The sequence below is a fragment of the Dermochelys coriacea genome, chromosome 13, assembly GCF_009764565.3.
Source record: "Dermochelys coriacea isolate rDerCor1 chromosome 13, rDerCor1.pri.v4, whole genome shotgun sequence".
NCBI classification, from domain to species: Eukaryota; Metazoa; Chordata; order Testudines; family Dermochelyidae; genus Dermochelys; species Dermochelys coriacea.
Genome location: NC_050080.1, coordinates 28219690 through 28242327, shown reverse-complemented (window position 1 = coordinate 28242327; position 22638 = coordinate 28219690). Strand labels below are relative to the sequence as shown.

At 46.9% G+C, this 22638-nt stretch overlaps 1 protein-coding gene across 1 annotated transcript; it reads right to left on the bottom strand.

Moving 5' to 3' along the window:
• Positions 1–8685: 8685 nt before the first annotated feature.
• Positions 8686–21808, bottom strand: LOC119841965 (perilipin-3-like). The gene is made up of 8 exons (XM_038369811.2): positions 21679–21808; positions 17964–18040; positions 16470–16665; positions 13737–13816; positions 12245–12500; positions 9904–10091; positions 9515–9643; positions 8686–9405 (listed from the first exon to the last, which is right to left on the bottom strand). Exons 2-8 carry the CDS (start codon positions 18021–18023, stop codon positions 9046–9048), a joined length of 1269 nt encoding a protein of 422 aa, XP_038225739.1. The 5' UTR covers positions 18024–18040; positions 21679–21808; the 3' UTR covers positions 8686–9045.
• Positions 21809–22638: the final 830 nt, after the last annotated feature.

Below are 22638 nucleotides of genomic sequence, written 5' to 3'. Positions count from 1 at the left end.
AGGAGTCTATGTGGCTACAGCAGGAAATCAATCAATTATTCATGAGCCACCCAAGATCGTGCCCTCTTGAGAGAGGTAGTGACCAGCTGAAGTTCCTCACCATCCAGGCCTGGGGGTCCAACGGGATGCAAACCCTGAGGGCCACTGGTTGTCTGCCAAAGATGATGTCAGGAGATATCTCCTCTCATTCGAAAGGACTGCTCAGCATGAGGCGTGGCCCCAGGAGTAGTGGGCCAGCATCCTCGCCACTTTTTTGTGTGGAGAGGCCCAGAAGGCCTACTTTGACTTGCCTGCCACAGATGCCATGACTATACTCGTCTGAAGGCAGAGATCCTAGGATGAACAGGGGTAACGGCAGCGGTAAGGGCCCAGAGGTTCCATGAGTGGAAATACCCAGAGAACAAACCCCCGAGGTCCCAGCTATTCAACCTCATACACCTCGTGCGGAAGTGGTTACAGCCCGAGGTGTGCAGGCTGGAGGAGATTTTGGAGACCCTGGTCATAGACCATTACATGCGGGGACTGCCGCCAGATCTCCGCAAATGAGTAGGCCAGAACGATCCATCCACGTACGATGAGATGATCATGCTGGTAGAAAGATAGATGACAGCCCGGGAACTGACCCGACTACCCAAGGAAGGCCCCTTTCGAAGCAAGCACCCAATCCCAATCCTGGAAGGTTGGGCAGCCAAACCCCCAGGGAGTCCCAGGTGGAAGAAGGAGGGAGCCGAAAACCAGCGGGGACCCCAGAAGGAAGGGATTGGCCTGAGTGGGGGGAACCCCGGGACTAATCTCCCTAATCCCTGGGATAGGGGAGTGATTAAAGTAATTATAGACGTTATGCATTTGGGGAGTGGGGACACATAGTAGCACAGAGTCCCAGCACCAAGGAGCCTATGCAATGTAACTTGGGGGATTGGGAGGTCCCATGTTCCCTTATCCACCTTGCAGGGGTCGCATTAGCCCTGCATAATTACACCAGGCCAGTGAGGATAAATGGAGCAGAGACTACAGTGCTTGTGGACTCTGGGAGTGCTATCACCCTCATATTGGGTAAGCTGGTAAAAAGTAGTTAGCTGCTACAAGCCAAATGCATTGCAGTGATGTGCGTGCATGGGGCCGAGAGCCATTACCCCACCATCCCAGTGGAGATAGAGGTTCAGGGAAACCTCACTGAGGTGACCGTGGGCATAATTCCTAAACTCCCATATCCTGTAGTCACTGGGAGAGACTATCCAGGGTTTGACTATCCCAGAGAGGCTGGAGGGAGGTGGGGACCCTGAGGACAGTGACTCGTCACTGGGGGAATGTCAACCCCCGATGTTCGCTGAGATTTCTCAGCATCTGTTCTCAGCCCCCCGAAAGACCCGGAAGACAAAAAAAGAGAGGAAGGCCTTGGGAACCCGGATCCTGACCCAGGGTCAGAAGACTTCCCTAATAGGCAGATGGACGTGAGCAGCCAACAGAGAAACTTCCACCACAGAACGTGAGCCAGAGGCCGCCCCCAGCCATGATGGCGGCGAGCCGTTGGAAGAAGCAGAAGCCGGCTCCTGGGAGCATGGGCAGGTTAGTCCCGGGAGAGAGACTTTTGGGCGGGACTAGGCGGAGGATCCCAGATATGATAATGCCAGGAAAGAGGTGGCCGAGATCAATGGGATACCCGTGGATGGGAAGGTCTGGGGTCCCGGACCTTACTTTATAGTGAAGAAAGAGCTCCTGTACCGTGTGGTGCAAATGCAGGAGCAAGAGATACAACAACTTCTGGTGCCACGAAAACATCAAAAAGCTATATTGAGTCTCGCCTACTGTCACCTGTTTGGAGGACACCTAGGGGTAGAGAAAACACAGGCACAGGTCCTGTGGAGGTTCTTCTGGCCAGGAGTACATGAAGATGTCCGGCGATACTGCACCTCTAGTCCGAAGTGTCAGTTCCATAGCCCTCACCCATACTTGTGGGCTCCTTTGATACCTCTTCCAATAATAGAGGTTCCTTTCGAACGGATAGCCATGGATCTGATCGGGTCCCTGGAGAAGACAGCTCGGGGCCACCAACATGTGCTTGTTGTACCGGACTATGCAACCCGGTACCCGGAAGCTGTTCCCCTATGCAACACTGCTTCCAAGACAATAGCTAAGGAGCTAGTACAGATCTTTGCCCGGGTTGGGCTACCCATGGAAATATTGACTGATCAAGGGACACCTTTCGTGTCCAAGTTGATGAAAGATCTCTGTTCATTGCTCCATGTACAAGCCCAACAGACCTCTGTACACCACCTGCAAACAGATGGCCTTGTGGAAAGGTTCAATAGGACCCTCAAGGCCATGATCAGGAAAGTGGTGAGCCGGGATGGGAAAGATTGGGATACCCTAGTGCCTTACCTCATGTTCGCCATCCGCGAGGTTCCGTAAGCCTCCACGGGTTTCTGTCCATTCGAACTACTATATGGGCGCCACCCTCGGGGTATATTGGATATAGCCAGAGAAGCCTGGGAAGAGGAGCCAAATCCTGGAAGGAACATAGTTGAGCATGTACTGCGGATGAGAGATTGGATAGCCCGAGTTACGCCCATTGTACGGGAACACTTGGAGAGAGCACAGGAGACCCAACGCACCCATTATAACCACCAAGTGAAGCTTTGACGGTTCCAATCAGGGGATCGGGTGGTGGTACTGGTGCCCACAGCAGAAAGTAAACTGTTGGCCCAGTGGCAAGGACCCTACAAAGTAATCAAAGCCATGGGAGAGGAGAACTATAAGGTGTGGCAGCCAGGCCACCAGAAATTGGAGCAAATTTACCACATCATTCTTCTAAAATCTTGGCACGATTGAGAGGCATGCTTAGTCATGCAGGAGACCCTTCCCCAGGAGGATAACTTACATGAGCAAGTGAGGATATCATCCGACTTGATGCTGATCCAAAAGATCGAGGCAGCCGACATGATTAATCGCAACCGAGATGTGTTATCTACAAAACCAGGGCGGACGACTGAGACCTATCACCATATCCGCATGATCCCCGGAGCCAAGGTAACATTGAGATCCTACTGAATCCCAGCGGCCAAAATAAAGAAAATGTTAGAATTAGGGGTTATTGAAGAATCTTACAGTCAGTGGTCTCCAGTCCAGTTGTTCTAGTGCCTAAACCTGACAGTGCCATGAGATTCTGTAATGACTTTTGCTGACTGAATGAAATATCCCAGTTTGATGCATACCCCATACCATGCATTGACGAACTGGTTGACCGACTGGGTAGTGCCTGATTTTTGACTACACTGGATCTGACAAAAGGGTACTGGCAGATTCCTCTGACCAAAGAAGCTAAAGAAAAGACAGCATTCTCCACCCCAAATGGGCTATTCCAGTACACCATCCTCCCTTTTGGGCTACATGGGGCCCCAGCCACATTCCAGCACCTCATGGGTAAGCTGCTGCCCCCCATACTAGTTATGCAGCTGCATACCTGGATGATGTCATCATCCATATGCCAGACTGGGGAACCCACTTGGAGAAAGTTGAGGCAGTACTGCGCACCTTAAGGCGGGCTGGCCTCACTGCTAATCCCACTAAATGCGCCATAGGGCTCATAGTGAAGCTCCAAACGAATAAGCTAGAGGCAATTCAAACCTGGCCCCGGCCGACCCGAAAGAGGCAGGTCCGTGTGTTCCTAGGTGTGGTAGGCTACTACCGACGGTTTATTCCCCACTTGGGCTAGTCCCCTAACGGACCTGGTGAAGGCCCAAGGTTCAGACATGGTAAAGTGGACCGATGCAGCAGAGGGGGCATTCACAGACCTTTGGATGGCCCTCTGTAATGACCCCGTACACACTTTAACAGGGAATTTATTTTACAAACCGATGCTTCCGAGGTGGGTTTGGGGGCAGTTCTGTCACAAATGGTGGGAGAAGAGGAACTCCCAATTCTCTACCTAAGCAGAAAGCTTCTCCCAAGAGAACAGAAATATGCAGTAGACAAGAGAGAATGCCTTGCTGTCAAATGGGTTATGGAGACACTGCGTTATTAGCTCTTAGGCCAGCGATTTACTCTTGTGATGGACTATGCACCCCTCCACCCTGCGGAATAAGGAAAAGAATGCAAGAGTCACCAGGTGGTTCTTATCCCTCCAACCATTCCAGTTCCACATATGGCACAGGGCTGGAGGCCACCATGGCAACACTGATAGTCTGTCACGAGCATACTGCCAGGTGTCCCAAGTTGCCCAACTCTATGGTGTTGAGTGGGGCGGGCGTGTGTGTGTGTGTGTGTGTGTGTGTATGTATGTGACAGGACAAGGCCAGATGGCTGTAGAAAAGTAGTGGGAGATAGATATATTAGCTCTAGGCTAATCAAATCCCTGGTACCAGGATAAGTGAAATAGCAGCTGCTCCAGGTCAATTAAGACAGCTGGGGCAAATTAAGAACTTTCCAGAAGACAGGGAGAATGCTAGGTTGATTGGGACACCTGCAGCCAATCAGGGACTGGCTGAAACTAGTTACTAGGCTCCCAGTTAGTCAGGTGGGTGTGCATGTCAGGAGCTGTGGGAGGAAGTTGTGCTGCTGGAGAGACTGAGTAGTACACACCATATCAGACACAAGGAAGGAGGCCCTGAGGTAAGGGTGAAGTGGAGCTTGAGGAAGCGAGGGCTGCTGTGGGAGAAGTAGCCAGGGAATCGTACAGGTCATGTTTCTAAAAGGTCAGCTACCATAGCTGATACGATTAGGGTCCCTGGGCTGGAGCCCAGAGTAGAGGGTGGGCCTGGGCTCTCCTCCCCCCTCCCCGCCCTTTGCCCCCTGATTAATCACTGAGACTAGGAGACAACAGAGACTGTGCAAGGAAGAATAACTTCTCCTCACCTCCCTCGCTGGCTTATGATGAAAATGGCTCAGTAGACTGTGACCCTTGTCTCTAGAGAGAGAAGGGTTATGTGGAGGATCACAGTAAGCCTCTGAGGCTAGTGAAATCTGCCAGGAAATGTAGGACCCCCAGAGGGAAGGACAGAGCTTTGTCACACATGGTTATGGATCTCATAGTGCTGGAGTCAAAGCTGATAACAGGAGTTAAGCAAGACTAGCCCATGGTGTCTTAGGGAAGACTTAGAGTAATTGTGGGTTTTATTTTGCATGTTTTTGGGGGTATAACTTTACAATTTATGTTTTTGAACAGCTCATTGAAGAGCAAGGCAAGTGATGGGGCTGACTAGAACTGTGACTGATGCTGGTAGGCATAGTCCAAGACTAGGAAGCACCTCAGTCCTGATGTGGGACAGTACTTGATCTTTTAGTCAAGATCCTTCAGGCATCGCTGCCAGTGAAGCGCATTTCCAAATTGCTGCACCCCCACTCTTGCTATTACGGACCCAAAGTAGCCAGTTGTACCAACTTCTGTGATTTATCAGCATTTCCTGTGACTGATCCCTCACTACCTGTGCAGGTAGATTCTCATGTCTCAACTCAGCAAGGCCCTTCAGCATCTGTGCAGTCCCGTTAAAGTCAATGGGTCTGCTCACACTTCAAATGTGGCATGCGTTCAAGCAGATTGAAATCAGAACCAAAATGAGCTCTCTTGTCCTAGACAGGAGCAAGGTTGGGGACAAAAGTTCTGATGGCCTCTGAGTCTAGTCACAGAATGTTCTTGAGTTGCTGGATTACAGATTAGCTTTAGTATGGCTCATAACAGTATCTTTCCAGTAGGAGCAAGGTAGTTTTCTATTAATACCTATCTTGCATACACTGCTTTTCACCCATAAATCTCAAAGTGCTTTACAAAAGGTCAGTACACTATCCCCATTGTATGGGTGGGGGAAACTGAGGCATGAGGTGGCAACTGGACTTTCCCAAGGTCACCCAGCAGGAGAGTGACCAAGCTGGGAAAAGAACCCAGGATGTGAGAGTTACAGTCTAGTGCTCTCTTCTGAGTCATATTTACAAACCATAAAAAAATTAAGGAATAAAAATTTAAAAACCCTTTTCAATCAGTATTTAAAATTTGATCACTATAGCAGGAGCCAAAGTCACTGCTGGTGTAAGGAGGACAACCCCAGATGGTGCTAGAGTTGTGCTCCTTTAAAATAGCAGAGAACCCAACTCTTTGTGCTCCTAACACCTTCAGAGGTCAATACAGTGAGGAAGCAGCATCTCATTATCTAACATCCCTTGGGTTTGTAATATACCATGGGAATCCCCAAGGACAATATGTCTAAGTAAATGGTTGGTTGCAGCCTTTCCTAGGTTATCTGGGCCTGATATGGTTCATTGGCTTCAATGGGAGCTAGAGCAGGCCTTTAGGACGATGCTTTATGTTGCTGGAAAGGCAGCCTTCCCTAAAAGTGAATTAAGGACTTAGACATAACCCGTGTCCTTGACCTCAATGATCTGACCATCTGCTTCCACAAGTGACAGACACTCAGCAGATTGGCACAGAGCTGACTAAAGTAAAAACATGTACAGAAAAGCAACTGGAGAATTTTAGCTGAGAAAATAAAAGTACAGTTGTTTGTCTAGAACTTTGAGATTGTAGCTGCCAAGTTGCTAATAAACCTACACTGACATCCTGTTCCTACCTCCTCTCTGAAGTAGAGGCAGGGACATGCAGAATGCTGCTACAGTGCTTGAATCATGTCATCTCCCTATCAGCAAGGAAGCTGGAGGCCTCCCTTTGTGGAGCTTGCTGCGTCTCTCCCTGGTTCAGACAAATCAATTCTGACACACTTTCCTTCCCGCCAGGAGAACTTACCATGGCTCCAGAGCCAACACAAAAACCTGTTCTGACAGCACACCTGGGGGTTGGTACATTTGGTGTTTACCTCATGCAAGAGCAACATAGTGGGAACAGTTACTCTGGGCCTCTTATGAGGAGGCCCAAGGCCTTTAATTAAGGGAACTGGTCAATTAAAAACTGAGCTGGTAACTCTGCCTGAAGGCAGTTTGGCCAAAACTGCTGTGGCTAGCACCAGACCCTGATTGAATTGTGTTGGAAAGGGACAGCATTCTAGTTGATCAGTTTGAACAGAGGTTAAACCCTGCTGGGCCCCAAATCAGAAGAAAAGCATCCCTGCTCCTTTAAACAAATCTAGGTCATGGTGGGTTTGAACAAACAAACAAACAAAAAAAAAAAACACCACACAACTTGGCTGTGCAGCCCGTCTGAGCAATGCTCAAACTCAGAGCTACTCCACTAGTCTATTCAAGATCATGGAGTGTTGGCATGCCAGCACCCACTGACATGGTAAGTGGCCAGCATCCCAGAGGGATTAGGAAATTGACTCTCAGGAGTACAAGGGTCAGTCAAAATTGCCTGGGCAAAGGATTTGAAACCAGGTCAGACTCAGCTGTGTTGAGAGTTCAGCTCAGGTACAAGCCTGGTGAAATAGAACATGACAAGGATTTGAACTGTGGATTGCAGGGGAAGAAGCCTGTGATACTTAAGCCAAATGCATCTGATGAAGTGAGCTGTAGCTCATGAAAGCTTATGCTCAAATAAATTTGTTAGTCTCCAAGGTGCCACAAGTATTCCTTTTCTTTAAGCCACTAATACATGCCTTTCAGCAGACTGTTGTGTCTAAACAGTCCCCAAGCTGTCCTACTCCTGCAGGGACTTTCCTCATATGACTGAAATATTAAAGCAAAAAAAATTAGACAAGTGAATGGGGGGGAAGGAAGGGGGAAGAGAAGAGGGCTTTGCAAGGGGGTACTGCATTGCCTACAAGTTGAGGACACCAAGGATTCTTTGGGCTTTTGAAAACTAGCTGCAGCAGCTGAAGCCTAGAGGCTGGACACAATCTTACCTTGCCTGTGAGCACTATTATGCTGTATTGGAATTCAAGAAATTAAGGAGCCCCAGCTGTGAGTCGGACAGACAAAGGAAATCTAGGAGTCTGACTCATCTCTGCTATGGAACAGTGGTTATGTGACCTGCAGAAGAGCAGCTCTGTAGAGAAAGGTTAAAGACTAAATTAAGGTTGCAAAATAGCCCTCTTGTTCTGTCTGTTGTGTTCTTATCTCACTTCAGAAAAGTCTGAAGGCCAGGAGCCATAAAGGGGAAGACTTAGTTTTCTGCCTCTGTTTTGACAGATCAGCTAGCATTAGACCCATGAATAGTGCAGGTCAGCTAGCAAGATTGCCACTAAAACTTCCATTACACAGGATGCAGGAGACCACTCTATCCATCCTTGGGAAAGCTTCAGCTTTATGGTTCTTTGCATAGAGGGTTACAAGTCAAAAAACTAATTTACAGGATTCAGACAGAACAAGCACACAGGTCTCTGCAGATTCCTCAAATGGTTTTTCTGTAAGCAAGAAACTAGTATCTTAGGGTCATTCTACCTGTTAGGTCCCAACAGAAGCACCCTTTAAAGAAGCCTCCAGTACTCTTTTAGAGCTGTAGAGTACAGACTTTTAAAACTGCCATTGGGACAGAACTAGCTATTGCCTGAATCATAGTTTGTTTATTGTGTAGTATGTAACCCCCCCCAATCCCAAACTAAAAATGCTGGTGGGTTCCCCTCTCCCCGAGGTTCCCCTTCCCCTATCTGAAGCTGCTGGGGCCATGAATGTAGGAGTAGTCAGGCAAGATTGTTTAGTGGGGAGAGCCCAGGTCAGAGGGCACAAGGTGTAGTTTCAATTAAGTGTTCTTACCAACATATGGCAGTATTTGGAGAATTAGAGACAATAGCCAAAGACTGACAGACAGCATTTAAACTCAATGCTTTATTTTTTATAATTAGAGATTCCACACCATACATGGTCTCTAGGAGACTTAGAGGAAGTTATTCAGTGTAAACCCTACCTACTTTTAAACAGACTTGAAGGGAGATTGCTATAAGACTGTTCTTGTGTCTAAGGCATTCTTGGGAGAAGAGCCATTGGCTAATAAGTTTAGTTACCTTATTAGCTCTTCCAAGGTATTCACCTGCAAACAGTCAACTGTGTTCAAGGTGTGATACTAGTGCTGGCCAGAGAAGTTAGTCCCCACTCCTCCCACAAAAGCTCTACCCTTTATACATTAGACACTTTCCAAAGACCTTGCTAGGTACAGCTATAACATGGTCCCTAGTCTTCCTCCTTCTGAGCCGGCTCCTCCTGTGATGTTACATAGGCTCTGCCAGATGGGGTGAAGGGTCCTACCAACCAGGAGAAAGGAGTGTTGTGCTCTACATACTCAAGTAGCTCATCTATGTACTCTTGGGCTTTGGTTATCTTCTCCTGGCTCTGGGTGGCACTTGGTAGGTCCTGGAAGGACTTGGCAGCAAAGAAGGAATTGTGGAGCTCTTCTATGTTCTTGAGAACCTGCTGCACCTTCTCCTGTAGGCTGGAAGGGAGGCCCTGGATGCTGGCCTTCAGGGTCTGACAGGTGTCCTGCAGCTGCTGAGTGATGCTCTGAGACATGGCCAGAGTATGAGACTCCACCTGCTGTAAGAAAGCAAGTTAACAGGTTTAGAAAACATGCTGAAGTGAGCTAGATCTATATTTTCTCTGCAGTGATGTCCTAGTCCAGACCTGCTCTCTAGTAGCCCAATACCTTTGGCTCTGTAGAGGCAGCATCATTACTTCCTTCTGGCTGCTCACTGCTCCAGTTGAGCCACATCTGGTGCAGCTTCTGCTGGCCATCATGAAGCTTTTGATCAACATTCTGCCTGATAGAGTTAATCTAGAAGGGGACAGAATCAGCAAGAAGCAAAGGATGACTACTACGAGAGCAACTTGCACATATTTTATGACTAACTGAGCCACTTATAAAGATGGCACCACCAGCATAAAGAGGCTGCTAGACACAGGAGTACTGCTGGGACAATACAGCTATTCTCCTGGATTGAGCTTCTTGAGGCCAGAGAAGCCAATAAGACCATTTTCCACAAAAGTAGCATTAGGACAGGATACTTAAGGAGATTAGGGAAACAGTGTTCCTACCAGGTCAAGGACTTCATGAAACTGTAGGAAGGTCTCCTGCATGCCCTGCTTGGCCTGTCTCATTTTGCCCAAGGAATGTTGGTAGGCACGTTGGCGGAGCTGAGCTGACAAGGAGCCCAACCGCACAAAGTAGCCCTGATGCTGGACAGCAGACCCTTCGTCTCCCTCCACAGATTCAGCTAAGCTTGCTGTAAGGAATGAAAACCAAGGTCAGACCCTATTGGATGAAGGGCATGGGGGTCAACATGAGCCATCTACTCTATCCAAGTCCCCACTGAGCTGAAGATCCACAAAATAGCCAGGAGCTTTGGTTTAGACATCTCACCCCCAAGAGAAGATTTTATTACCTTCAGCAGCTGGCTGGAGGCATCTGCCCCATGGGATTGTTTGGGACTGGCATGAGATCTTTTATACAAAGTTACTGCTTCCTAAATCATCTTTCAGGAGCATTTAAATTGCAAGTATACTTATGGTACCATGTATTGGAAACCTTGTCCATCACATCCCACCCAGAAGAAAGAAGAGTCATAGCTAAAGCCTGTGCTATAGGACAGGTGGAGTCACTATTTCAGCCAGGTGTTCTCAATGGACATGATCTCCCTTCATGCAGGGGTCCCATTGAAGTAAACAGGCCAGATACCTGGCATGAGGTGGGGTCTATACAGATAGAAATGCAGAGCTTTTCAGCACAGATAGGCATTTCCCTGGTAATAGGGAGTTCAGTATTGGTTTAACAATCTAGTCAATGGCCATCATCTTCAGGTTTAGTCCCCATGGAGACCCAGGTGGGAGTTACCAAACAGGGAAGATGACTGCATTCTAACTCTTCCCTGTTTGGTCATACCAATGGCACAGAATCAGCCTGCCTTCCATTCTCAGAGGAATGCACAAGATTAAAAGCAAACCCAGGAAGAACAGACATGTCAATCCAAGTGTGACTCCTTCTCCAGCCCTCTACTCAAGTGGTGATCAAAATCTCCCCACTGCAGGCTCTATCTGGTCTGCATCATATCTTTTGGGGCCTATCCACACAGCAATTAAACACCTGTTGCTGGCCTACATCAGCTGACTCTGGCTCATGGGGCTGTTTAATTGTGGTGTAGACATTCAGGCTTGGGCTGGATTCTGGGACCCTCACTTGCAAGCTCTGGCCTGTGCCCAAACATCTACACAGCAATTTGTAGCCATACAGTCTGAGTCAGCTTACCCAGGCCAACCACAGCCATGCTGTGGGTCTTATCCCAAGGACTTTTTCAAGTGTACATTTGCATTCATCAGTGTTATTTGTGAAGCGAGAAGAATCCAGATTTAGGCATCCAGAACAGAGGTCTGAATTACCCTCCTGTCAGTCACCTCATTTATCTGTTTTTAACTCAAGATGCTAAAAAAAAAAAGTCTGCCCCTCACAGGGAAACTGGCACACCAGATTTCTAGGTAGTTCTTCTAGTTGTGTCCAGTCACTTAGCTATTTGTACATGTGGCTAGAGGAAATAGCAGTGACATCTTGAATATTCTGTAGCTTTCAGCTTCACTCAGTGGGAACAAAACAATGGTTGCTTTACCAAAAAAAAGTTGTCACATGACAGTAACTATGGTGAAGAAGCAGTCCCTTTCTTTTAAGCACTAAAAGACCTTTTAGGGTCAAGAAAGCCATATTTTCCCTGAATTTACTTTGCTTCACTCCAGGGTCTCTACCTAGAAGGTTCTCCATCCCTCCAGCATTGCTTCCTGCTACAGATTTAGAGACAGTGCACACCCTCAAAGCTATTTAGCCTTCTTTCTGGAGTGACTTGAGGGTGCTCAGAGCCCCTGAGAATGTGGCCCTTTGGCCTAGTTCCACCTGCTATCTCAAAAAACAGGCCTTTTCCCCCCCTCAGTGACAGATCCAGAATGGAGTTTTGTACCTATCCTTAGCTTTGTGGGTCTAGCCCAGGAAGTACTATTAAAAAGTTGTGCCCACTCCAGAGAGAGTTTGGCCTCCTCCCTCCAAGAGGACCTTGAAAACAGGTGCATCATACAGGGCCTTTCCCCTACTGCTGAAGATTAGGGCAGGTACCCATCCCTATAGGGCAGCAGATATCAGTGTGGGAGTGACTATGCCAGAGCCCAGGTTAAACCCCTCACTAGCCTCATATGAGGTAGTGTTTCTTGAAGTTTAACCCGATTTAATCTGACTGCTGGTGCAGGTAACAGAGTGCCTGGGCCTTCATCAAGTCTGCTGCATTAATGCTTAAAATATCACACCTTCCCAGCCTTGTGTTCCCACTCCTTGTGGAAAAGCTAGTGGAGAGAGAGACAGAAGTGTACTATTTTTAGTTAGGGCTCATGCACATGTTCTGACCTAGTTCCTCATCTGTGATGGGGAGGTAGTGATCCACCAGATCCTCTGATTGCTCCAGCACAGCTTCCACTCCACTCATAGCAATCTGACCCACTGTGGCACCCATGACTGTGCTCATGCCACTGGTCACCATTGATTTTGCAGCCTCTACGCTGCTCTGAAGAGTCTCCTTGGTTACATCTACTACCTCGGTCATTCTGCTGCTCACAGCATCCACCTCTTTGGAGGACACCAGAGTTTTGGTGTCCAAGAGATCCTAGGGGAAGAAATAAAGTTTATAAAACTCCGGTTTCCACCTATGCCAGTGCTGTACTACAGGGGCCTAACCTTGAGGGGACTGTATCAACATCTCCATAGTTTGTTTTATATCTGGATGGGAGAGGAGTCTGGGCACCAGAATGAGTGGGAGCAAGTATTAGAGATTGTGGGTGGGTTTTTGACAAGCACTTAAGTGACTGACTGGGACTTGAAATCAAACTGGGAGGCACTTTCATGAGCAGTCAGGAGTACATTAGTAAATTTAACTTTGCTCCTCAGCTATATTCCCAGAGGATTTTAGTGGCAGGGATATTTATGGAAACAGCAGCTATGGAATATTTGCTCAGAGCAAGTGTCACATTAAGCTTTATAGCTTCAGGATCTCTGAAGACAAGTCATACACATAATTGATCAGGGATGATAAATATGCAATCTGACATATGCATAACCATGACAGCTTGTGTATTGAGTACTTCACATGAACTAAATCTAAGAAGTGTCCAGTAGAGACTAAGATGGGCTTGTGCCCTTTTGGCTGCTTTAGGATGCCTAAGAGGACTGAGGAGTTTAAAAAAAGAAGTAGGGTTTTTTCCTGAAATAAAAGGGAAGTTCAAGTCTCATCTGGCCTGAAAAGTTTAGTGAATCTCTGCAAGGCTCCTGGGACCTGAAGTTGTAGAGTTGAGGGGAAAATTTTTTTTTTTTTTAAAAAGAGTCTATTTAATGCTGAATGTTTTGCATCAACAGCTGCCTTCAAGTATTGATCCTGCCTTCCCCATCAAATGTTAGATCTCATGATCAGTCAACAATCTTCCAGCTAAAACTAACAGACTGTTTGATATAAAGGTAAAAAAAAAGTCTTGAGAAAAGCCTCAGTTCTTCATCCATTGTAAAACAGCAGGAGAGGGCACAAGTCTTTGCTGGCCAACTTTAACTCTGTAGGGAAGATAATCTCCATGTAATTTCAAGTAAAATGATCAAGGAACACTATTGTGGCAAATTCAGACAAGAACTAAAGTTTGCTAATTATGAATTATTTTTCCAGCTTCAACTAGCAGCTGAAAGGGCAGTGGTAAGAAGAGGAAGCCTTCTTGTGAGAAGAGCCTATTAGTCAAATTCTTTCTACAGAATAAAGTGTTTGCAGAGAATTACAACTAGCCTGAAGACTCAGAGGCAGCTCTGAACTAGATCTCTAGAACATTGACACCAGACCTCCCCACCCATGAGAGGTAATTACCTTATCTTCTGGCTCTTGGACTGGCAGCTTCTCCTCCAGTTTCTCCAGGCCCTTGCAGCCACCCACATTTGCAATTGCAACTAGAGACAAGATATGAAGCATGTAGTCTCCAGATTTATAGAGGGTACACGCTGATTTAGGCTAAAAAAGGTAGTCATTTCATATGTTGGAAAAGCATGTTTTGACCCCAGTTGGCATTAGACTAGGCTGTTTGAATAGAGCTGGTCAAAGTTTTCACTGGAAATTTTTCCTCAGGAAATGCCAGTTCAAACACAAATCAGAGTGTTTTGCTGAACAGATTGTGGAGTTAAAAACCCAACCATGTTTTGATAAGGATGATGCATTTACAGATTAGAAAATTTGCTGTAATAGTCAAAACATGCTTCTTTAGTCTCTAGTCTCTAATAAGGTAGTTTCAATATTTCTCAGAATTTCCTGCAGAAACAATTGACTTTTCATGCAATGATGCTTCCATATTGGAATGAAAGGAAACTGTGTCCCACATAACAGAACTGGAGTTCCATCAGCACACATGGCAAGTAAAAGACAGGCATAAATGGGCCATAAGGTAGGGAGCCACCCAGGGCAGTGTTATTTCAGGTAATATTTCCCCCCTCCATACAGGGTGTTATTCTTACCCAGCCTAATGCTGCTGCTCTGTTGTCTTTAGACTGAGTGGGTTAACGGGTCAATGCTTCAGACAGTCTGCAAAGAACTGCCTTTGAACTTAATGGAAGCTGTGTGGCAAGCAGCTATGGATATGGGACCCCAAGAGTGGGAATGTTCTTTATGCCTTGAGCAGCTGGCTAACCAGGGGTGTTTTAGGAGTGGTCATAAAAATAAAGGGAAGGGTAACCACCTTTCTGTATACAGTGCTATAAAATCCCTCCTGGCCAGAGGCAGAACCCTTTCACCTGTAAAGGGTTAAGAAGCTAAGAACCTCACTGGCACCTGACCAAAGTGACCAATGAGGAGACAAGACACTTTCAAAGCTGGAGGTGGAGGGCAGGGGGGAACAAAGCGTCTGTCTGTGATGCTTTTGCCAGGAACAGATCAGGAATGCAGTCTCAGAACTTGTTAGTAAGTAATCTAGCTAGAAATGTGAGAGATTTCCTTTTTTTTAATTGGCTGGTAAAATAAGCTGTGCTGAATGGGATGCATATTCCTTAACTTACAAGAAGTCACAAACAGGTTTTGCCTAGAGGGATTCTCCATGTTTTGAATCCGATTACCCTGTAAGGTATTTACTATCCTGATTTTACAGAGGTTACTTATCTTTTCTTTAAAATTCTTCTAAGAACCTGAATGATTTTTCATTGTTCTTAAGATCCAAGGGTTTGGGTCTGTGTTCACCTGTACAAATTAGTGAGGATTTTTATCAAGCCTTCTTCAGGAAAGGGGGCGTAGGGTTTGGGGGAAGATGTCTCCAAGTAGGCTTTTTGCCTTGTCCTTGAACCATATACTGCCACCACCAAGCATGTTAAAGAACAGGCAAAGTTTGTACCTTGGGGAAGTTTTTAACCTAGGCTGGTAAAAATAAGCTGGGGGGGGTCTTTTATGCAGGTCCCTATATCTGTACCCTAGAGTTCAGAGTGGGGAAGGAACCTTGACAGGAACCATCTCCAGAGAAAGGGGAGTGGTCTCCTCCTTAGGCAGCTCAGGTGTCAAGTGATCTTCATATGCCACTAGGAGCATTTGCTATCCTGAGAACCCTGTCAGCAAGGTCGGATGAGCAGCTGAGGAATTAGCCCTAACATGGGATGCCTGAAGCTAGAGCTGCCTACACCAGTGCAGTGAAGACCCAGAGAAAGGTTTGCCCAAGATATGCATCTAGGGCCAGATTTTTGGAAGAGCTCTGCATGCAGCAGCTCCGATTATTCTCAGTGGAGGCTGCCCAGCATTCAGCACTTTTAAAAGTCAGGCCCAGATGTGATGTTCAGCAGTTTGGATGTTCACCACTCCACACCTCCTGCCTCACCTCCAAAAACCATAAGTATTCCTCACCCCATATATGTGGGGCCTCCCTTACTGCACCCTCCTTCCCTGACCCTACCATTTAGCAGCCACCTTCTCTACATGACCTATTCTGACTTCTTTAATCTTCCTATATACTGCTGCAAAAGCCATCTATGTTGCTTACTGCTCTGAACAGTGGCTTCCCCTTCCTGTCCACATCAGATTTAGTCAGCTAGTTTTGATGTTCAGTGCTCCATACAGCCTCTTTGCCTCCAGTGCAAAGAGCAAAGCAATATTCTTCATTGCTACCTGGAGTTGCATGAATTCTCATGGGGGAGGGGAGTGTCTTACTCTACAGGCTTGCTACACCTAGAAGCCCTCCTTCAGTCTGCTGTGGTTTTAGCCTTCTGCTCTTTTGACTCTGACAGTCAACTACCAAGAAGTTCTGTACAGACACCCTCCTGGTACAAACATGAAGCAGGCAAGATGGTGAGCAAGGGATGTTCACCATCACAGCATCCCCTCTTTACTGTGGGCATAGTCCATTTCACATATAGTCTGTCCACATCAGGGACTTGTGCAAGCCTTTCAGAAGCTGCTAGCGCAACACAGTTGTTACTGCTCACTTGTAAGATAACTCCCCCCAAAACACCACTGAAGTCCAGAACTCTTCAGAACTGGAGCTATGAGGTGCTTCCCTCCCCTACACAAACAAGCTACCCATCACCAAACACACTTACAAAAGGGAAGGCCATTGCCAGCCCATGGCTTACTCACTCTGAGGCTGCAGGTCAGTTAGAGCCATCTGTGCACTGACGACAGTTTCACCAACCATGGCAGTCACTCCTTTCTCTGCTGCCTCACACACAGATTTGATTGATGGCTGGGTTTCTTTGGCAGAAGTCAGGGCAGACACCACCATGTCATAAGTAGACTTGAACAACGGCAGACCAGCCACTTGACTTGCTGTGGTCTAACAAGGCAGAACAGTCATGTAAATGAAGTGACAGTTCCTACCAGAATCAGTTCTCTTTTATAATCCTCACTAGGTAACAGTTTTGTTGCCATAGGTCTCCTACTGGAAGAAGGCTTTCAAGGCAGAAGTTAAGCAACTCTCCAGGTATTTTCTGTGATGGAAGCAGGGGGAAGTTTTATACACCTACCACAAGCTCCTGCCTTAGTCAAGCTCTCCTTTCCCACTTCTCCCTCTAGTTTTGAGGCAGAGAGGTGTGTTATAAGCCACACTGCTAGAAGCTATCAATGTACATATCACATGCCCTTCAGTTTGACAGGTCAGCCCTGGACCTCCCTCTTTAGCAGGGCGTTCTCGGGTAGCTCAGAAAACTAGTAACTGTGCTTTATGTACACCCTGACAAAAGGTTGCATGACATGCTTCCTTCAGAGCAGGGACAGCTCATAGTAGGAGTTGTCTAGATGTTCACCTGGAGTGGCCTGAATTCATCAGGCATGTCATTGCAAGATTACACCCAGCATACTCCAAGAGAATGTCCCAGAGCAGAGGATGGCCAGAAGACAGTTCCCAAGCGGGGGGGGGTGGGCTGGGGAAGAAGGCAAGTAGCATGGGAAAGTCAAGCATGGAGTGGCAGATTTAGAGACGAGTAAGTACTAGCTCACTGATAGCTAGCAAGCCAGGAAGAGTCACTGAGGCTTGTGTATTTTTTCCACTGTAAGCATCCAATGAAGTGAGCTGTAGCTCATGAAAGCTTATGCTCTAATAAGTTAGTCTAAGGTGCCACAAGTATTCCTTTTCTTTTTGCGGATACAGACTAACACGGTTGCTACTCTGAAACCTGAGGCTTGTCATTTCACCAAGGGCAGGCAATGGCTGAGTTTGAGCCAAAAAGTTATTAGGCTCTCCACAAGCCATTTGCATGTAGCATAAAAAACAAAACAAAAGTTATAGCACTGATCATTTCTGGTCTATGTGGCAAAGATATCAGGAGGAATTTAGATTAATAGGAGCACTGGCCAAGTTTTGGCTCACATAGCAGGCCTATTCCCCACTCATCCATCAGCATAATGCTGCTGCAGTTAATCAGAGAATCAGACCCATGGAGTTCCACTGACCACAGTGAGCACACATTAGGTTATGCCTCCTAAGTGGAGACCACCACTGGTAACAGACCATTTGGCACCAATTCAGGACCAAGAACAAACCCTGTGTTACTACAACAGGGGCAAGGACTAAGCTGCCCCTGTTGGTTGGCAGTAGCACAGATCAGGACCTTACACATGCTGTGGAGTAGTTACCTGCTGCTCCTTGCTGTCTGGGGCAGGAGCAGGAACAGTTGTTTGGCTCTCGTCAGACATCTTCTAGTTAGATGGAACTGAAAGCCAAGAACAAACCAGCAGTTAAGTCAGGACTTCTACAAGTTATAGCCTCCAACAGAGAGAGTACAACCCAAGAACTGCAACATGTTCACTTCCCCTTTCTGCAGGGTGGCATTGAGGCCAACAGGGTACTACTGAGAAGTCAGTCTGCAGGGCAGTCCCACTGGGAGAGCACAAGAATGATCTGGGCACTCAGAGGGAAGGCAGCCAAGTAGTGCTGGAGTCTGCAACCTGCACTGGATCACTGGGCCAGGCAGCTTTTGTTCAGTTGGTTTTCTGGTCTATACTCAACATCTCCCACCAGAGCACAGCTGCCATCTCAGATCAAGCCTCATGCTCCCAGAGCATAAACAAGTACAACTGCATCTTCAATTCTCTCCCCCCCCCGCCACCAAAAAAACCCCAAAAAGTTCCAGAGGCACCAAGATCCAGCTTTGTTCAGCAAAGGTCTCCTTCATCCCAAATTCTCATGGATTTCCCTTGAGACCTGTGTAGCTGGCCCAGCTCTGGGGAAAGCAAAGCCCAGCCAGGCCTACTCACACATTGCAGGCAGGATCAGGAGAGTTAGCCTGCATAGCTCACTAGTGCAGCTCAAGGCGGCCTTATGGGGAGCACCAGCCTTTCCAGGGCCCAGCCTATGCACCACTGTCCCCCCTGCCCCAGGGTCTGCTGCCCTTGGTGATTGTCTCCCCTCCACTGCCATTTTAAGCCTTCCCCTCCAGCTCCCGATCCCTTCTGCCATTACAGGATCTAGCTGCCACACGCCGACTGGCAGCTCAAGGCTCCTGGCATCTGGCGCTGGGGTTTGAGGCCTGGTGCGATGTGGTCAGTGCAGCACACCTCCACCAGCAGTCACCCCCTACTGGCACCCACAGCCTCAGGCTGCACAGTCCCGCAAGTCACAGCTTGTTCCCCAGGACACAGCTCCTACTGCCCCAAAGTGGTACCTTGTGAGGAGGAGCACATTTTTTCCCCCAGCTCACATGGCTTTGCCTGAGGGGTAGAGGAAAAGAGTTACACAGCTACCTCCCCCCACCCCATTTGTTCCATGACAGCCATGGCTAGAGTTTAGCCAGCTTGTAGCAAACTCATCCCCACTGCGCATTTCTGCGGGGGTCCCAGAGTCTGGGCAGCTTAAGAAACCTCTTAAAGTCTTATTTTAATATAAAAGTCAGTCCCCTTGTGTCATCACAGGGGCTCAAGTTTCATTTATACATGGCATATTTCCTCCTCTCTCCCCAAGTTTCACTTTCAAAGCAATGCTTCATTAACCAAAAATGAAACTAGAAAGGGGGCATTATTCACAAAGCTGGATGTTTGGGCAAGTGGAGAGGTAGTGGCAACAGGCTGGGGATATGGGGGAAAAAAAATCATTTCAGTGAGCCACAAGGGGAACAGAACTCTGAAGTTTACTGATAACGACACCCCTAATTGACAGCAGCACATCCCGTTACACTGATTTCTGGTTGTCCAGAGAGGTCACCAGTTCGCATGAAGGGTTTTCTTCCCAGACATGAGAACTGGATATGTAAATTCAGATTAAAGTTTCAATTCTGGAACACACAGTCCATGTGCTGGTAGATCCCATAGTAACATAAGGCCCTGCCTATACCACATGAGCAGCTGGCATTTGGGGTTTTTGCTGGGGGTTCTTCTTTTGGGGAAACACAGAGCTTCTCCATCTCTGCATATGTTCAGTCAGGTCACAGGAATTCAGCTTTCCTCTCCACCAATGGGTTTCACTTCTCTTTTCAAATTATAGACTTCACATAAATTGAAGTGCTTGACCTTTAAGTGTCTACTCAGTTTGACATTACCCATGAGCAGCATACAGAGAGCCTTCATCTTTTCCAATACAGCAGGAGAGGGGTACTTTTTCACCTATCTAGGCAAGTTGATTAGAGCTTTTCAGGGTGTTGTCACTTGTTTCTCTGGCCTCATCATGCTTTATAGTTTAAAGAGATACAGGCTTATGTAGTCATTTCCCCCCCCCCCCATTGTGCTAACAGTTAACAGTCAAAACACTGGTTTCAGAGTAGCAGCCGTGTTAGTCTGTATTCGCAAAAAGAAATGGAGTACTTGTGGCACCTTAGAGACTAGCAAATTAGAGCATAAGCTTTCGTGAGCTACAGCTCACTTCACCAAATGCATTCGGTGAAGTGAGCTGTAGCTCACGAAAGCTTATGCTCTAATTTGCTAGTCTCTAAGGTGCCACAAGTACTCCATTTCTTTTTGCGAATACAGACTAACACGGCTGCTACTCTGAAACCTCTCCTTACAGTGTTTATGATAAACCCATTGTTTCATGTTCTCTGTGTGTGTGTATATATAAATCTCCCCTCTGTTTTTTCCACCAAATGCATCCGATGAAGTGAGCTGTAGCTCACGAAAGCTTATGCTCTAATAAATTTGTTAGTCTCTAAGGTGCCACAAGTACTCTGTTTCTTTTAGTCAAAATACTGATTGTGTTAGCCTAGATAAGCAGTAAAGGAAACAAGGTTCCTTTTATTTAACTTATAAGCATATTTTGAAGCATGATACAGAGGTTTTGAGGACAGAATCTCCCACACAGATTTTGGGAGTACCCATTAGAGAAGGTTTTCTGGAGTGGTTTGGCCAGTCTGCTTTCTAGACCAGGTCTGGGTAGTCTCAGAGAAGCCAGTATTCTCTTCACTTGCTGCCTGTCTGCCCCTCAACCCCCCAGAATTCTAGCCCCATATCATGCAATTGACTGAATCTGTGTGTTAGAAAAAAGAAAATGAGTACTTGTGGCACCTTAGAGACTAAAATTTATTAGAGCATTACATATTTATTACAGCTCACAAAAGCTTATGCTCTAATAAATTTGTTAGTCTCTAAGGTGCCACAAGTACTCCTTTTCTTTTTGTGACTAGAGACTAACACAGCTGTTACTTCTAACACAGGTTTCAGAGTATCTCTAGCTCTGACTGCTGTGGAGGGAAAGCTGGAAGACCTGAACCCTGAAGGCTCAAAAACTCCAAATGCAATAAAAACCCATCAAGTTTATTTTACAAGTGTCAGGATTTTTTTTTAAGGACCTGGAGTGGACCTTATTAAGGCCTCATATTATGATACCTAGACATTACAAGAGGTAGGAAGCAGCTTAATGAACGAGAATCTTCACCACAGCTTTCATTGTATTCAATGCCCACCTCCAGGTAATTAGCATTTTTGCCAGCTCCTTCCTAATCAAAGGCTCTAGTTACAGTGAAAGCCACTTCCTTTCTTACTCAGAGGTGAAGAGAAGCAAACAGTAGCAGGTCAGAAAAGAGACCTCTACACTCTAGCCTTTTATCACTCCCAACCCAAATATAAAGTTAGTCCTGCTGTTAGACAAACACCCTGCAGCTTCTTTCCAGTATTTTACTTCCTATGGAGATTAAAAACTTTATTCAACAAGATAATACCTTTAGATTTAAGAGCATTAAAACAGAAGAATAGGTCTCTCTCTTAGTTAGAGAGAAGAAATAGAAAAATCACTACTCTGCTTAAAAACAATTACTCTTCTTCTCCCACCTTAGCACAGCAAGGAGAAACAACTGACTATATTATATTAAATAACAGAATCATCAGGGTTTAAACAATTCTAACACTTAGAAACCAACCCACTCACCTCTGTTCCTGCCTGAATTTCTACTCACAAATCCAAGCACTATACAGTGCACTCTTCACTCTGCCCTTAATATACAGCTACTGGCATCAGCAAATGGGTAGCACATGCAAGTCAGGTGCATTGCTTGTCCTGACTAATGGGAGATGGAATGTGGTTGCAGTCTTATTGGGATCCAGGAAGAGACAATCCTAGGTGGAAAGTGATTTGTTCACCACATGTGACACCAATTGAGACCGCCAGCTCTTTGATTGACAGCTATCTTTCATCCAGCTGGTCTGTCCTCTTATTGGTATCCAGGAATGCATCCGATGAAGTGAGCTGTAGCTCACGAAAGCTTATGCTCTAATAAATTTGTTAGTCTCTAAGGTGCCACAAGTACTCCTTTTCTTTTTGTGAATACAGACTAACACGGCTGCTACTCTGAAACCTGTCATCTTATATGTGTTATCTCTCTACATACTATACTTGGCTGTTGAAGGGGGGATGCGGAGTTGCCTTGTGGTTGGGGGTTGGGGTTGCAGGAGGCTTACCTTGTGGTGGGTTGTGACAGTTTTTTTGCATTTCAAAGATGATAACCATACACGTGGGACTGGCCCCACCGAACCCTGCCGCCCTAGCTGCCTGGCATTGCCGGCCTAAGCTACCCTGCAGCTTTGCACCTTGAGCAGCTATGCTGCTCACCCCAACCCGGTCACGGCCCTGTCCTGGGGTGATTTCCATCGGATCCTGCCCCCCTGGGCTTTACCTGCCTCCTGTTATCATGATGGCTGGGCCTAACCTGAGTGGCGTTGGGACCCCACAGGCTGCAGTGACTAGAGCAGGAAGGCAAGCCCAGCCAGCCCTGCGGGACAGGAGCCAGAGGAACTACCATGCCACCCTTTGAAACATTCTGGTGGGCCGAGGGATGTGCTGGCCGCTGCTTCCCCCAGCCCCCATTGGCCTGGAACGGCGAACCGCGGC